Source organism: Nycticebus coucang, chromosome 22 (assembly GCF_027406575.1).
Source record: "Nycticebus coucang isolate mNycCou1 chromosome 22, mNycCou1.pri, whole genome shotgun sequence".
Classification (NCBI taxonomy): domain Eukaryota; kingdom Metazoa; phylum Chordata; class Mammalia; order Primates; family Lorisidae; genus Nycticebus; species Nycticebus coucang.
In genome coordinates, this window is record NC_069801.1 from 31,546,486 (window position 1) to 31,563,124 (window position 16,639).

At 47.2% G+C, this 16,639-nt stretch overlaps 1 protein-coding gene and 1 non-coding gene across 4 annotated transcripts in view; one reads left to right on the forward strand and one right to left on the reverse strand.

The window, feature by feature from the left end:
• Positions 1 to 7,708: 7,708 nt before the first annotated feature.
• The window catches only part of SF3A3 (splicing factor 3a subunit 3), a 34,866-nt gene continuing 25,935 nt past the window's right edge, over positions 7,709 to 16,639 (reverse strand). For 2 of the 3 annotated variants that reach the window (XM_053577375.1, XM_053577377.1), the window contains 2 exons: positions 10,273 to 10,328; positions 7,709 to 8,006 (listed from right to left, as the gene is read on the reverse strand). In XM_053577375.1, coding sequence (XP_053433350.1) covers positions 7,929 to 8,006; positions 10,273 to 10,328 — 134 coding nt within the window. In that variant the 3' untranslated portion in view covers positions 7,709 to 7,928. The remainder of the gene's footprint in view (positions 8,007 to 10,272; positions 10,329 to 16,639) is intronic. The other variant, XM_053577376.1, reaches the window with a different exon arrangement.
• Positions 8,835 to 8,938, forward strand: LOC128575667 (U6 spliceosomal RNA). Its single transcript, XR_008377087.1, has one exon. It is a non-coding gene; the product is annotated as a U6 spliceosomal RNA (small nuclear RNA).

Sequence of the window (16,639 nt, forward strand, 5' to 3'; positions counted from 1 at the left end):
TTTCCCAGCCGTCCCTGCGCCAGATGGTCAGCCAGCAAGTCCCAGCATGCCTAAGCCAATCAAGCGGGAGTCCCTGCATCCCCATTAACCCCTTAGGTCCTGGGGTACGCTGAACTCCCTATTCTGGAAAGTTTTTCTAGGAGGTGCCCTAAGCCATCTCTGGCTCTCTGAGTCAGGGGGCCAGAGCTCCCCATCCAGGGCCCGGAAGCAAGATGGTCACTTTTATGTTAAGGGAACAAAATAATGCATTTTTATTTTGTCCTTAATTCCATTCTTAGCTAGTCTCACTCCTAGGAGGGACTGTTCTACTGAAACTCTTCCCTCTCAAATAACTATGCTGTCTAGGTTAAAGGTCAGGGGAAGACAGAAAACAATGGTGAAGAACAATTACCTCCATTTTCCAGGCAGAGAAACTGAGGCTCAGAGAGGGTAAGCTCTTTGACAAAGTTCCTCCAGCTAGAAAATGGCAGGGCTGGAGGTTGACTCCAACTCCTGGGCCATTTTACACAGCCACACACTGCCCTGAGTCCTTCCTCAGCCCACCCAGCCCTGCCTGACACACTAGGCTGTGTGAAGGTCTTGGATGTGAACACTTTCATGTGTGGCACTATGATGACTATCACCAGGCTGTGGCGGAGGCCTCTATGAATACAAGAAGACAGCTTGAGAGTGGACTTTGCCTGCTTCATCTGGCCTCAAGCCCTAGACTAAGACCCTTCTCCCTCAGGCCTCAATTTCCCCATCCAAGATGAGGAGGCCGTTATGGATGGATGAAACGGCCAGCTGAGATAAGGAATTCTAGGACAGTCCTCTCCCAGCCTGCTGGCCATTTCACGAGGGTGTGAGCTCCCCGAGGACAGGGCCGTGCCTTTTCTTATGATCTCAGGAGTTTCTGGCACACAATTGGCTCTTGGAACACATTTATTGAGTTAGTGAATTACTTAATGAATTATTTTCATGAATATACCTTTTCACAAGCTCTGACCCAAACTGAAGGAACAAGCCAGTACTGGGAAGGGGTAACTGCTGTCATCTCCAACTCATCTCCCCTCCTTTCCCTAAGCAAGGTAACCGGCCCACTGACCCGTTCAACTTTGCATTTGTAGACCCCTCCCAGAAACATATCACCTTCTTCCCAATCTTCTCCTTTACTTGAACATCCTGAGCACTAACGGAGCTCAAGTTTATTTGAATTCAGTTTGAAAGTCATGTGGAGGATGAGATTCTGAGCCTTAGAGATGGAGGGGGCAGAGATCACTGCAGAAAAGCAGGGGCCCCAACTCTAGCTCTGCTTTCAGCATCACAGGCTGGGGAGAAGGTTCTAGGAAAAGTGGATGGGATCGAGTGCAGTTTGCAGATGACACTGTCTCTCCAAGATTTTGAGGTCCTCCCAGTGGGATGGGGGCCAAGCAAGATGTTTTTTACCTTTCCAAACAAACCCCTGCCTCTGCCTGGGTTTGTTGTCCTCTAAGGAGGGTCCGTGTCCTGGGCTAGGTCTTAGGAGAGGAGAAATGAGGCCCCTTAAGTCTGAGACTGTGGACTTGTACCAAAGATACAACTACAGGAACCAGAGGTGGGTGTGGATCTCGGGGCTTGCAGGACTTATAGATTCTTCTTGGCCTTTGCCCCCTGATGCTGCTGGGCCCAGCTTGGGAAGCAGGAACAGGAGCAGGGCAGAGCAGAGGAGCAGCAGTGAGGCTGCAGCCAGAACCCAGTGCAGGGGGCTCCTGATGGCCCCTGGTGAGGCAGGTGCCTGAGTTCAAGGCTTGACAATTCATCTGGTAGCAGAACTGAGCAAGTCCCATGACACCTGGAGTCCCTGCCTTGCAGGCCTGGCTGAGCCCTTTGTGTAGCCTGAGCTGGACAGTTTGGTTTCAGCTGCAAAAGATGGAACCATTCATCCCTTCCTTTGCACCTCTCTCCAACTCACAGAGGCAGAAAATGTTGAGTGGGTCATGGCTGAGCTGAATCTCTGTGGACCCAAATCTCCTCTACAAGGTCAGTCAGTCCCCATTAAACATATAGAGTGGTCCAAAACCAGAGGGCACATTATGGAAACTTGGGAAATTGCAGCTAATGCCCTGGATTTTGGCATCATACAGTGCTGAGAGGATCAAGCTTTCTAGACTCCAGGTTGCTTGGCTCCTAGCTACCCCACCCTGGTGGAAGAAGAAAGGGTTATAGCACCCCAATCCCTGGAGCACCCCAGAACTAACCTCACAGGTATCTCCAAGCCCTCAGGGCACAAGGCCACAGCTTCCAGGCCCTTGAAGCAGTTGACACCTTGGCGGAAGGTGGCAGATTTTCTCCTGGGAGAATGCAGGAGGAGGTTTGAGGAGTGGGAACTCTTTACAGACTGAACAGGGGGTGAGTGCTAGACAGAGGCGAGGTTGGGGGCCCACTGTGCCCATGCCACTGGCCCCAGACATTACACTCTCTTCACTCCAGCCTTACTTCCCAGAGCTGGCAGGTGTGAATGAGACACATTGCTCATGTTGGTGAGGTGGTGGGTACTGGGGTGGAGAGGGAAGCTGCTTGTCCTCTGGGACATCAGGCGGCCTAGGCCTGGGAGTAGAGCAGGACTGCCTAGGAAAGTGCTATGACAATTCTGCAGAGCCCTCATGCCCACTCTGCCCCAGGGGAGGTCTTCTTGTGTGTGGGCAGCTTATAACCTGACATCTTCCCTGGCTGCCACCTGGGACAAACACAGGTACTAGCTTCAGGGCTCCTTGGAGCTTGGGGTGGAGGATGGGAGTGCTGAACAGGCTGGGCTGGGGAAAAGTAGGACATTAGGAGGGGAAGGAGGGGGAGCACCAAAGGCAGAAAACTCAGACCTGGGGAGCAGATGAGGGAGAGAGACCCCAAAGCTAGGTCAGTCACATTAGGGTGTGTTCACAGAGGTTGGGGGTTGGTGAAAACTGAGCTGAGATTTCAGCACCTATCATATGGTGGGCTCAGAGCTGGGGGGTTGTGGATAGGAGGGCTCTGAGATTATGGGTCAGCGGGAATTAGAGCTGGACTTGGGTGCGAGGAGCTAGGGGTTGAAGGGACAGGGCTCAGCATCTAGGGCCACTTGCTGAGCACCAGGCAGAGTAGCCTCCATTGCAGTACTTAACTATAGCCTGCCCGGAGCCAGGGCAGGCCAGAGTTCTTGGACAGATGAGGGCTGGGAGTTGTTTCACCACCATCCCCCAATTGAGGCTGCACCAGGCCTCATAGTAGAAAGTGCTGAGTGGAATCAGCTGGGTAGAAAGCCAGGCACATCCAGTAGGATGGGGGAGTAGCCAGCCTTGGGCGGCATCTCCACTCTGACCAGCAGTATCTATTCCCCAGCACCTCACTGTTCCTGAGACCCCCCTCTGTGGACCACCCACACCCCTACCCCAGCCTTGCACCTCACAGTGGTGTTCCCTGGGCCACACACACTCTAGTGGGAGAGCTTTGCCTCCTGGTGGAACACCTCTCTGTGACATTGGAAGCTGTGGTGTATTTGTGGATGGTTTGAAAGCTGCGGCTGATCCAAGGGACCGCCACGTGGCCTAGGCCTGGGAGCACAGCAAGGCTACCTAGGAAAGTGCTGTGACACCTCTGCAGAGCCATTAATGGCAACACAATTGCCATTATTGCACTATGAACAAACTGAAGCTGGGAAGCAGGGGAGGTCAACCAAAAGGGAATAAGGGAGTCTAGGGACTTGGCTTTTTTTTTTTAAGAGACAGAGTCTCACTTTGTCACCCTGGGTAGTGCTGTGGCGTTCAGCTTACAGCCTCAAACTCTTGGGCTCAAGCAATTCTCTTGCCTCAGCCTTCCAAGTAGCTGGGACTACAGGCGCCCACCACAACGTCTGGCTATTTTTTTTTTTTTTTTGGTTGTTGTTGTTGCAGTTGTTATTGTTGTTTTAGCAGGCCCAGGCTGGGTTTGAACCCGCCTGCCTCAGTGTATGTGTCCGGCACCCTAACCACTGTGCCACGGGTGCCATGCTAGAGGGCTTGGCTTTTGTTTCCCACAAGTCATACTTTCAGAGTGACATTGAGGCTTGCACAAAGGGGCTTGTATCTTAGTTTGTAACAGCCCCTCTATGAATGACTGATGTTGTTGGCACAGCAACAGCAGCATCCTGGGGGTGCTATCAGAGGGAGGCAGAGCTAGAGCAGGTGCAGTGACAGGAAATAGATATCCGGTGCCTCTGGTGTGGCCTCATTTGCCTCTGACATAGGAAGGTGCCTGGCGGTGGGGAGTGGGGGGTGATGGGCTTCCTCAGAATGCTGGGGATATTCCCTTCCCAGAGTCTTCTAGCACAAGCTGATCCCAGGGAGGAGAACAGAAAGAAAGTGGAGAGGAAAGGGATAACCACTGAAGCCTACACAGATTTATTCGCTCTCCTCTGAGAGGTGAGGAGTTAAGGAGACTCCTGCTCCTGGGAGGACTCATCCCAGGATCAGCCTCTGGGTTTGGCAGCACCAGCCTCGGGTTCTCAGCCAGGAAGTCCTATAGTCCCAGCTACTTGGGAGGCTGAGGCAAAGGAATCACTTAAGCCCAAGAGTTGGAAGTTGCTGTGAGCTGTGACAGCATAGCACTCTATTGAGGGTGACATCATGAGGCTCTGCCTTTTTGCAGTTTTTGGCCGGGGCTGTGCTTGAACCCGCCACCTCTGGCATATGGGGTTGGTGCCCTACTCCTTTGAGCCACAGGTACCACCCCCCAAAAAAAATTTTAAAGATTACCCAAGTCTGGTGGTGAGCACCTATAGTCCTAGCTATTCAGGAGGCTGAGGCAGGAGGACTATTTGATCCTAGGGGTTCAAGGTTGCAATGAGCTCTATCATCACATCACTGCACTCACTCTAGTCTCGATGACAGGGCAAGACCCTTTCTCTAAAAAAAAAAAAAGTTTGTGCATGTCCACTGTTCTAGTGAAAAAGCCTGTAAATTCTTTTTCTTTCCAAAGAAATCCATGATCCTAAAAAGATTAAAAACTTGCTCGGTGCCTGTAGCTCAGTGAGTAGGACGTGGGCCATGTGCACCTAGGCTGGCGGGTTCAAGCCTGGCCCAGGACTGCTAAACGACAATTGGAACCAAAAAATAGCCAGGCATCATAGCGGGTGCCTGTGGTCTCAGCTACTCATGAGGCTGAGTCAAGAGAATTGCTTAAGCCCAAGAGTTTGAGGTTGCTGTGAGCTGTGACGCTACAGCACTCTACTGAGGGTGACATAGTAAGACTGTCTCAAAAAAAAAAAAAAAAATTGGCTCGGCACCTGTGGCTCAAGAGGCTAAGGCACCAGCCACATACACCTGAGCTGGCGGGTTTGAATCCAGCCCGGCCTGCCAAACGACAATAACGGCTGCAACCAAAAAATGGCTGGGTGTTGTGGCGGGCACCTGTAGTCCCAGCTACTTGGGAGGCACAGGCAGGAGAATCACTTGAGTCCAGGAGTTGAAGGTTGCTATGAGCTGTGATGCGACAGCACTCTACCCAGGGTGACATCTTGAGGCTCTGTCTCAAAAAAAGAAAAAAATTAAAAACTGATCTAACCAGGGTGTCCAACCTTTTTACTTTCATGCTGCACATTAGAAAAGTAAAAGTTGTCTTAGGCCACACATTAAATACACACAAATGAAAGCTAATTAGCAAAAGAAAATTCCGTGCATATTTTTGGTGATACCCATCTGACACCACAGATTAGAAAAATAGTCTTCAAATAACCTGTATGTAGTTTATAGGTTGGATACCACTGAACCAAGAGAAGAGGACTTTGCACTCCTTCCCAAGCCCAATGAGGAAGCTCAACTGAAACTCTGTTCTTCCTCTAGAGGTTCCATGAAGTCTAGACTTCAGGTACCCACCTCTGAGAACCACTTCTGATGTGAGTTTGCCTGTGCCTCTTTGAAGGGGGCAGAGTTGGTGATACAGTTCTTCCCATCTGCTCACATGCTGAGCCTCCTTTCTTCTAGCTTCTGCTCCCACCATCTCACCACCACTTAATTCTGAAGGTTTGTAAATTTAGCTGTGCCTGGCACATAGGTGCTAAAAAAATCTGACTGAACGTTAACAGATGAACAAGACTTTGGTGCAACAGGTAAGTCCCTATCAGAAAAGCCAGGGTCCCTCCAAGGCTGTTCTAGCACAGTCCAAAGGATGAGTGCAGTTATCTGGGCTAGGGTGATGGCAGAACCCCTCAGGTTCTAGTCCCACCTCCCCTTTAACACTGTAGAGGGACAGCCCACTAACCCTGGAGTCTCAAGTACCCACTCCTCAAGAGGGGTCTGAGGAATGTAACAGCTGGATAGCAGCAGGTACACTCCTTGGTAGCCCCAATGTGTCTACTATTCCAACAGGAAGGCTGAAGGATGTTTCTTCCCCAATTTCCCATTTCCAAGGCTCTCTTCCCAAATGGCAATGTCTCCTTGCATCCTGGGCCAGTTTTCAGTAATCATTGTTCCTAGTTGGCTCAATTAGGTTTAATTAATCCACTCACTCTGCTTCAGAAGCTCAGGCCCTGGAGGGATTGTCCAATTGGCGTTTTAAGCAACGAACATATGAGGAGTTGCCCAGGGTTGAATCAGGAAAAAAAAATACCAACTCAGAGAGAAGTGCCACAGGGGTGGAGTGGTGCAGGCTTGCTGCCATGGAAATGACTAAGTCAACAGACAAAAGTAGGGCAGATGGCCCGTTCCAGAGTTAGGATTTCTTTTTTTTTTGGAGACAGAGCCTTAAGCTGTTGCCCTGGGTAGAGTGCCATGGCATCACCACTCACAGCAACCTCTAACTCCTGGGCTTAAGCGATTCTCTTGCCTCAGCCTCCCAAGTAGCTGGGACTACAGGCGCCCGCCACAATGCCCGGCTATTTTTTGGTTGCAGCCGTCACTGTTGTTTGGCAGGCCTGGGCTGGATTCGAACCCGCCAGCTCAGGTGTATGCGGCTGGCGCTTTAGCTGTTTGAGCCACAGGCGCCGAACCCAGAGTTGGGATTTTTAAAAAGTAGACATTACAAACTGAAGGAAGGTTTGAGTACTGACTGGGCAAAGGGGGCCTCTAGGGACTTCTGTCCTGGAGCAGGCCCTGGCCTTCAGATAGATGATTGTGTTTATGGGCAGATTAATGCCTCCTTGGCTTCCCTAGTTCTACTTGGGACACCAGCTTTGGATCCTGAGGTAGCTGTTCTACTCTACCCAAGATCTTGGCTACTGGGGCTTGGAGAACACATGATTATTATTCCCTTCAACAGGGATCTTGTAAAAGAAACAAGCAGACAGGCTCACCAAAGACTCATTCTGAACTAGCAAGTGGGTGGAGTCCCTGCTGTTCCTAGTTCTACTGTGAGTGGGGCTGCTGAGGCACAGGGACAGGGCAGGGTAGCAGGAACATCCCCAAACTGCCCAATTCCCTTCTTTATACAAATAGAAAAACCAAACCATAGCACCACACTTACCCATTAGGAGTAGACCTGGTCCATCTTCCCCATCTTTCCCTAGAATGCGTATCAATAGCTGACTCAACTAAGGATAGGGCTTATCCTGGGGTGATGCTTATTTGGGGAAGTGGTTGCTATGAGGACAGGAAAAGAGGTCAGGTCAGATTTACCTAACATAACTTATGTAGCAAAAAAGGTGCTCATTAAATCTCAGCTGCTACTAAAGTTGATGAGAAAGAGACAGGGAGGCATTAAGACCTGAAAGTCCATTACCTTGAGACGAACAATATACATTCAAAACAAGGGTGGGTTTTATTTTCCAGAAGAATTCTTTTCAATATAAAACAAAGATAAAACACATTTCAATCCCACAATCTATTAGCATGCCTTGTTTCTACAAGATGCATACTAGACCATAAGACTACATAGTAAATGTCTTTGAGCATTTGGGTGGAAGAAATAGAAAAGTTCTCAGGGAAGCTTAGGTAAGCCTCCAAGCTGAGCTACATCCCTGAACACTAGAGCAGTCCTTGTCTTTTCAGATCCTCGTATGTCTTCTTATTCACAACATTCCCACTGGAGTCTTCATATTCTTCCTAAAAAGAAAGGGGTATACTTTGTTAGCTACGCCCCCTGGGAGAAATGTTTGGAACAAATCTCTGAGTACCTGAGCTCACCCTGGCATGATTCCATGGCATACCTTGGTATTCTGAGATTGGTGTTCATCTAAGACAGCCTTTCTCAAATGAAATTCCACAAAAGAATTAAGGCCTACTGATCCTAAGGCAGCCATTGTATGTAATAAATTTACTTCTCTCCTAGATTTTCAGAATGGTACCAGTCATGACCTGTCCTTTGGGTATGTAAAGAAATAGTTCAAATCACTTTCTGTATTTAAGAAGAGGAACCCCGGCTGTGAAAGGGTGGCCTAAAATAGCAGTTTTCAAATGGTTCTGAAGAACCTTAGTTTTCAGCAAAAGTTAAAAGGAAGGCTGATCTTTCCCACTTCTAGAGCAGTTCTGCTTTACAGAATTTTAAATGTGTATCAGTGTTGTACTGCAGCTGGAAAAGGGTTTTGCTGCTAGATATATAAATCACTGACCTAAAAGAAAGGGAGTCTATTGCCAGTCTCTGTGGGTCATGTGGTTGAACTGCTACCACTATACCATAAACATGTCATTCCTTGTCTCTGAAACCTGCTAGTCAAGATGACCATCTCAGAACCAGCAAGAACACCTCCCATGAGGGGATCATCTCTTCTTAGAGATGACTTTCCTCCAAGGAAATCTGATACATGATAGGGATTCTCAACTTTTTAGTCTATAAATCTCCATGTCAGGACAAGAGATTGGTACTCCCACTTGTCACTTAACATTTTAATGGAAAAGTACAACCTGCCTTGAGACACAGGTTAAAGTCTATTAGTGCTCACTTCAGCAGCACATATACCAAAATTAGAATGATACAGAGAACATTAGCATGGCCCCAAATAAGGATGACACAAATTTATGATGCATTTCATATTAAAAAAGAAAAATGATAGGCTTGGCACCCGTAGCTCAGTGAGTAGGGTGCTAGCCACATACATCGAAGCTGGCGGGTTTGAGCCTGGCCCAGGCCTGCTAAACAACAATGACAACTGCAACCAAAAATAGCCAGGTGTCATGGCGGGTGCCTATAGTCCCAGCTACTTGGGAGGCTGAGGCAAGAGAATCACTTAAGCCCAGGAGTTTGAGGTTGCTGTGAGTTGAGACGCCCTGGTACTCTACTGAGGGTGACATAATGAGACTCTGTCTCAAAAAAAGGAAAAAAAAAAAAGAAAGAAAGAAAAATATTCAAAATAAACTATCCAAAACGATTTGACGTTTTGAAATAAACATAAAAGAGTTTCTTTGATCAGGTCTTTAGAAAGAAAAATAATAAAGTCTGATAAATCACAATTAAGTTAGGTTTATAATCAAGAGTTAGGCCCGGCACCTGTAGCACAGTGGTTACGGCATCAGCCACATACACCAAGGGTGGTGGGTATGAACCCGGCCCAGGCCAGCTAAATAACGACAACTAGGCTTGGCGCCTATGGTTCAAGTGGCTAAGGCGCCAGCCACATACACCTGAGCTGGTGGATTCAAATCCAGCCTGGGCCAATCGAACAACAATAACGGCTGCAACCAAAAAATAGCCGGGCATTGTGGCGGGTGCCTGTAGTCCCAGCTACTTAGGAGGCGGAGGAGCGGGAGGCTCACTTGAGCCCAGGAGTTAAGAGGTTGCTGTGAGCTGTGATGCTACAGCATTCCACTCAGGGTGACAGCTTGAGGCTCTGCCTCAAAAAAAAAAAAAAATAAATAAATAAATAAAAATAAACAACAACGACTATAACAAAAAGTAGCTGGACATTGTGGCAGGTGCCTGTAGTATCTGCTACTTGGGAGGCTGAGGCAAAAGAATCGCTTTAGCCCAAGAGTTGGAGGTTTCTGTAAGCTGTGATGCCACAGCACTTTACCAAGGGCAACACAGTGAGACTCTGTCTCCAAAAATATACATATAAATAAATAATATATATATATGTATTAACATATATATAAATAATCAAGAGTTAATTTATAGGCTCAGAATCTGTAGCTCAGTGAACAGGGCACTGGCCACATACACCGATGTGCTGGCAGGTTCGAGCCTGGCCTGGGCCTGCTAAACAATGACAGCTGCAACTAAAAAATAGCCAGGTGTTGTGGCAGGTGCCTGTAGTCCCAGCTACTGGGGAGGTGGAGGCAAGAGAATCGCTTAAACCCAAGAGTTTGAGGTTACTGTGAGCTGTGATGCCATGGTGACATAGTGAGACTCTGTCTCAAAAATTTTAGCACCTACCTCAGTGTCAGGCTGCCATCGCTCTGAGGCCTTCTGCAATTTCAACTTGGCCCACACTGCAGGAAGAGAAATGAGCAGCAATCAGGACTGACTGGGCAGCCACTGGGTAGCCAGTGTGAACCCCTCCCACATAGGATCCGCCGGATGACTCGGTATTTGAGATTATTGCTTGACCTACAATGGAATTTTGGTTCTTGGCCACCTATAGATAATACTCTTTCCACTGCAAAATTTATCATGATCTTGCTTAGTTGTAAAAGAAAAGTGGGATCAAATATAACCAAAGACCTTTTAAAGAACTGATACTTGGGTGGTGCCTGTGGCTCAAAGGAGTAAGGCGCGGGCCCCATATGCCGGAGGTGGCGGGTTCAAAGCCGGCCCCGGCCAAAAAAACTGTAAAAAAAAAAAAAAAGAATTGATACTCTTTTTTTTGAGATAGAGTCTCACTTTGTCACCCTCAGTACAGTGCCATGGCATCACAGCTCATAGTAACCTCAAATTCTTGGGCTCACGTGATTCTCTTGCCTCAGCCTCAAGTATCTGGGACTACAGGTGCCTGCCACAATGCCCAGCTATTCTTAGAGATGAGGTCTCAGTCTTACTCAAGCTGGTCTCGAACTCAAGAGCTCAAGCAATCCACCTGCCTTGGCCTCCCACAGTGCTAGGATTATAGGCGTGAACCACTGTGCCCGGCCAAAAATTGGTACTCTTGAATGAAGTTAATGTGGGACCTATGAGAATTAAGGAAGTGACTTTACTGTCTTATTGTTCACAATAGAAGAAAAAAGGAACACTACATACTGTCAAATATGTTTACTTAAAATCTAATGTGTGTATTTAAAAAAATTCTGTGGGGGAAAAAAGGTAAAATTTCATACTGTTTAACAGACAATGGAAGGCTAGACACAGTGGCTCACCCCTGTAATTTATTTTTTTCTTCTTCTTTTTTTTTTTTTAAAGACAGTCTCAAGCTATTGCCCTGGGTAGAGTGCTGTGGTGTCAAAGTTCACAGCAACCTCAAACACTTTGGCTTAAGTGATTCTCTTGCCTCAAGCTCCCAAGTAGCTGGGACTACAGGACCACCCGCCACAACGCCTGGCCATTTTCTGTTGCAGTTGTCATTGTTGTTTAGCTGGCCCAGGTACAGCTCAAACCCGCCAGCCTCAGTGTACGTGGCTGGCGCTATAACCACCGTGCTATGGACACTGAGCCTCATGCCTGTAATCTTAGCACTCTTAGGAGGTCAATAGGATCTCATGAGGTCAGAAGTTTGAGACCAGTCTGAACAAGACCCTGTCTCTACTAAAAGAGAAAAATTGGCTGGGCATTCTGACAGGTGCCTGTAGTCCCAACTACTTGGGAGGCTGAGGCAGGAGGATTCCTTGAACCCAGAGTTTAAGGTTATTGTGAGCAAGGTTAATACCAGGGTACTTTAGCCTGGGCAATAAAGTGAGACTCAAAAAAAAAAAGCCAATACAGACATTAAAATAAAACTTCTGATAGTTCAGTAACAGATTATTTCACGAAGATGAAAAGATAGTAGCCAAGCTCGGTGGCTCATGCCTATATCCTAGCACTCTGGGAGACTGAGGTGGGTGGATTGCCTGAGCTCACAGGTTCAAGATTAGCCTGAGCAAGTGCAAGATCCCATCTCTAAAAAACAGCCAGGTGTTGTGGTATGCACCTGTAGTCCTAGCTACTAGGGAGCCTGAGATAAGAGAATAGCCTGCGCCCAAGAGTTAGAGGTTGCTGTGAGCTATGATGTCACAGCACTCTACCAAGGGTGACAAAGTAAGACTATCTCAAAAAAAAAAAGAAAAAGAAAAGATGAAGACATCAGGCGGCGCCTGTGGCTCAGTGAGTAGGGCGCAGGCCCCATATGCCGAGGGTGGCGGGTTCAAACCCAGCCCCGGCCAAACTGCAACAAAAAAATAGCTGGGTGTTGTGGCGGGCGCCTGTAGTCCCAGCTACTCGGGAGGCTGAGGCAAGAGAATTGCTTAAGCCCAGGAGTTGGAGGTTGCTGTGAGCTGTGTGATGCCACGGCACTCTACCCGAGGGCGGTACAGTGAGACTCTGTCTCTACAAAAAAAAAAAAAAAAAAAAGATGAAGATATCAACAAAAACCACCATAACTTTATTTTTTATTTTTTTTTTGAGGAGACAAGAGTCTCAGTTTATTGCCCTTGGTAGAGTGCCGTGGCGTCACACAGCTCACAGCAACCTCCAGCTCCTTGACTTAGGTAATTCTCTTGCCTCAGCCTCCCGAGTAGCTGGACTACCGGCATCTGCCACAACGCCTGGCTATTTTTTTGTTGCAGTTTGGCCAGGGCTGGATTTGAACCCACCACCCTCAGTATATGGGGCCGGCGCCCTACTCCCTGAGCCACAGGTGCTGCCCAAACCACCACCGCTTTAAAGGGTGTGATCAGCCACATAAAGAAGAAAAAACAGATACAAGGCTTGGCGCCTGTAGCTCACGCAGCTAAGGCGCCAGCTACATACACCAGAGCTGGTGGGTTCAAATCCAGCCCAGGCCTGCCAAATAACAATGACAACTACAACCAAAAAATAGCCGGGTGTTGTGGCAGGCGCCTGTAGTCCCAGCTACTTGGGAGGCGAGGCAAGAGAATTGCTTAAGCTCAGGAGTTGGAGGTTGCTGTGAGCTGTGACGCCGCAGCACTCTACGGGGCGACAGCTTGAGGCTGTCTAAAAAAAAAACAAAAACAGATACAAAAACCAGGGAAAGAATGACGCCTAGCGTATTGTGGTGTCACAGCTCACAGCAACCTCAAACTCTTGGGCTCAAGTGATCCTCTTGCCTCAGCCTCTCGAGTAGCTGGGACTATAGACACTGGACACAATGCCTGGCTACTTTTCCTGTTTTTAGTAGAAATGAGGTCTCACTTTTGCTCAGGCTAGTCTCGAACTCCTGAGCTCAAGCAATCCACCTGCCTCAGCCTCCCAGAATACTAGGACCACCGTTGTGAGCCACAGCACCCGGCCAGAAACAATGACTTAAATTTTTAACAATGGTATCAGGTAAGTGAACTCTTGAAACAAATGGGTACATGGAATAAGACAGGTCCACTGCTAGGGAGGGATGATGATAAAATATCAACAGATGATAGTGAATAGGCAGAACCACTTGGTTTCTATGTTTCTACCTTTCCCACCAAATAGAACAATCCCTAAAATGATAGGATTAGAATATATAGAGAAAGCTGAAGCCTAAGATGAGTAAGGAAATATTATAGTAAATGAGACAATATATGAGGAAATGCTAAGCTCTGTACCTGGAATACAGGTTGCTTGCTTGCTAATTGCTTTAAATTAGTTGAAGTCTTCGGGCCCAAATATGCATATCAGGAAAGAATGACAAATTTGTAACATGCTTAATTACAGGGCCCTGCCCTATCACATTCTCTGTTTAGTCTTTCAGGAATCCAACCAAGAGTGGCACTAAAATAATGGAAATTGAAAATGCTGTCATGGTTTTCTTAAAGAAAAAAAGGGACGCAGGAAACCATAGAGCAGTAAGGGAGATGTTACTCTTCAGAGAAATCTGAAAGCAAATGGAAAAGAATATGATCCACGTAGGTTCATTAAGAGTAAATCAGGTAGCACCTGTGGCTCAAGGACTGGGGCATGAGTACATGGAATAAGACAGGTCCACTGCTAGGGAGGGACGATGCTCAGGTCCCATATACCGCAGGTGGTAGGTTCAAACCCAGCCCTGGCTAAAAACTGAAAAAAAAAAAAAAAAAAAAGAGTAAATCAAGCAAACTACACAAGCTTCCTGTTTTTAAATGGGATACCTGACACAATAAAAAGCCATAGATATAGGTTATCATTATTTTGGCAAAACAACTGCTTTTATAGGTAATGTCTCTAAATTCCATTATTGTAAATAAGATGGTTATCTTTGAATTTGATGCTATTAGGTAGATTTACTTACTTATTTATTTTTGAGACAGAGTTTCACTATGTCACCCTCAGTAGAGTGCCATGGCGTCACAACTCACAGTAACCTCAAACTCCTGGGCTCAAGCGATTCTCTTGCCTCACCCTCCGAGTAGCTGGGACTATAGGCACCTGCCACAATGCCCAGCTATATTTTGCTACAGCTTTCATTGTTGTCTAGCAGGCCCAGGCTGGGTTTGAACCTGCCAGTCTCAGTATATGTGGCTGGCTCCATAACCACTGTGCTACAAGCCATTGTTTTTTCTTTTCTTTTTTTTTTTTGAGACAGAGTCGCACTTTGTTGCCCCCAGTAGAGTGCCTTGGTGCCATAGTTCACAGCAACCTCAGACTCTTGGGCTGAAGCAATTCTCTTGCCTCAGTTTCCTGAGTAGCTGGGACTACAGGCGCCCGCCACAACTCCTGGCTATTTTTAGAGACTGGGTCTCACTCTAGCTCAGGCTGATCTTGAACTCGTGAGCTCAGACGATGTGCCTGCCTCAGCCTCCGAGAGTGCTGGGATTACAGGTGTGAGCACCATGCCTGGCCTGCTATTAGGGAGATTTAGACCTAGTTAGAATTCTGGTAAAGTGTAACCAAACCTCTAAATGGGGATTTCTGGGGGCAATTTCACTGGGCTCTATCTTAGTTGTCTTTTGTTCCAATTTAAAAAAAAATCATAAATCTAGAACTATGGAATCATTAACACAATAAATTTATAAATGGAATCCTTCATGTAAGTGAAAAAAAAAAAAAATTGGCAACTGAAATGACAGTACTGAATCCCTCCCTCCAGGCTAAAATCTCCAAAAGAGAGTAAAGCAAATCATGAACACAATGATCTAAAATAAAGACAAACAAGTCAGCCCACTATTCACAGCTGTGCCAATGGTTGCTTCCCTGCTTAAGAGAAAGTGTCTCCCTGAGAGCCCTGGAAGGAGCAGTCTTATCTAGCATGGACCTACTTTCACTACCAGCCCTCCTGGAAGCACAGGTAACTAAACTACACATAGCACCCAACCCAGCTGTACCTACTTATTGTCTCTCCCAGGCATTAGAAACGGACACACCAAGGAGCTTGATGGTGGCAGACTCTGAGAACTGAAAAAAGTCATACAGAGCAAAGGCAAGAATTGCCTTCATCATAAACTAAAGCTGAAAGGAAGGACATAAGAAAGGACACAAAGCTGATGTGGTAAAAAGTAGCAGAGCTGGAAAAGCATATTCTTGCAAACAAGATGAAGACATGGAGTTTATTATAATTATTATTATTTTTAGAGACAGAGTCTCACATTGTCACCCTCGGTAGAGTGCCGGGGCGTCACAGCTCACAGCAAACTCCAGCTCCTGGGCTTAGGCGATTCTCTTGCCTCAGCCTCCCGAGTAGCTAGGACTACAGGCGCCCGTCACAACATCTGACTATTTTTTGTAATTTGGCCGGGGTCGGGTTTGAACTCGCCACCCTTGATATATGGGGTGGGCGCCCTACTCACTAAGCTACAGGTGCCACCCAAGACATGGAGTTTAATCCCAGCACTTTGGAAGGATCATCTGAGGCAAGAGGTTTTAACATTTGAGGAGGTAGGAGTATAGGTGACTGGGTTAAAGAACAGCCAACATTTGCTGCCAAAATATTGATGATTGGGGAAATGATCTAAGTCTATTAAAATACAACAAATGAAGCTATCAGCAAGAAAACTGGGGGCAGTGCCTATGGCTCAGTGGGTAGGATGCAGGCCTCATATACCAAGAGTGGCGGGTTCTAACCCGCCCCGGCCAAACTGCAACAAAAAATAGCAGGGCATTGTGGTGGACGCCTGTTGTCCCAGCTACTTGGGAGGCTGAGGCAAGAGAATCGCCTAAGCCCAGGAGTTGGAGGTTGCTGTGAGCTGTGATGCCATTGCACTCTACTGAGAACAATAAAGTGAGATTCTTGTCTCTAAAAAAAAGAAAATGAGAGTGATTAATAAATTCACAATATAATATGGAGCTTATGTGGCTGCAACAACACAAAAAATACATATGAAACCTAAGACCAGGCATGGTGGCTCACACCTGTAATCCCAGCACTCTGGGAGGCTGAGACTGTCAGACTGCCTGAGCTAGGGTTTGAGACCAGACTGAGCCAGAGTGAGACCCCGTCTCTACTAAAAATAGAAAAATTAGGCAAGCATAGTGGCACATGCCTATAGTCCTAGCTACTTGGGAGGCGGAGGCAGGTGGATTGCCTGAGCTTATAGGTTTGAAACCAACCTGAGGTAGAGCGAAACCTCACCTCTAAAAACGGCCGAGCATTGTGGGGATGCCTATAGTCCTGGCTATTTGGGAGGCTGAGGAAAGAGAATGGCTTGAGCCCAAAAGCTGTAGGTTGCTATAAGTTATGATGCCATGGCATTCTACCTAGGACGAC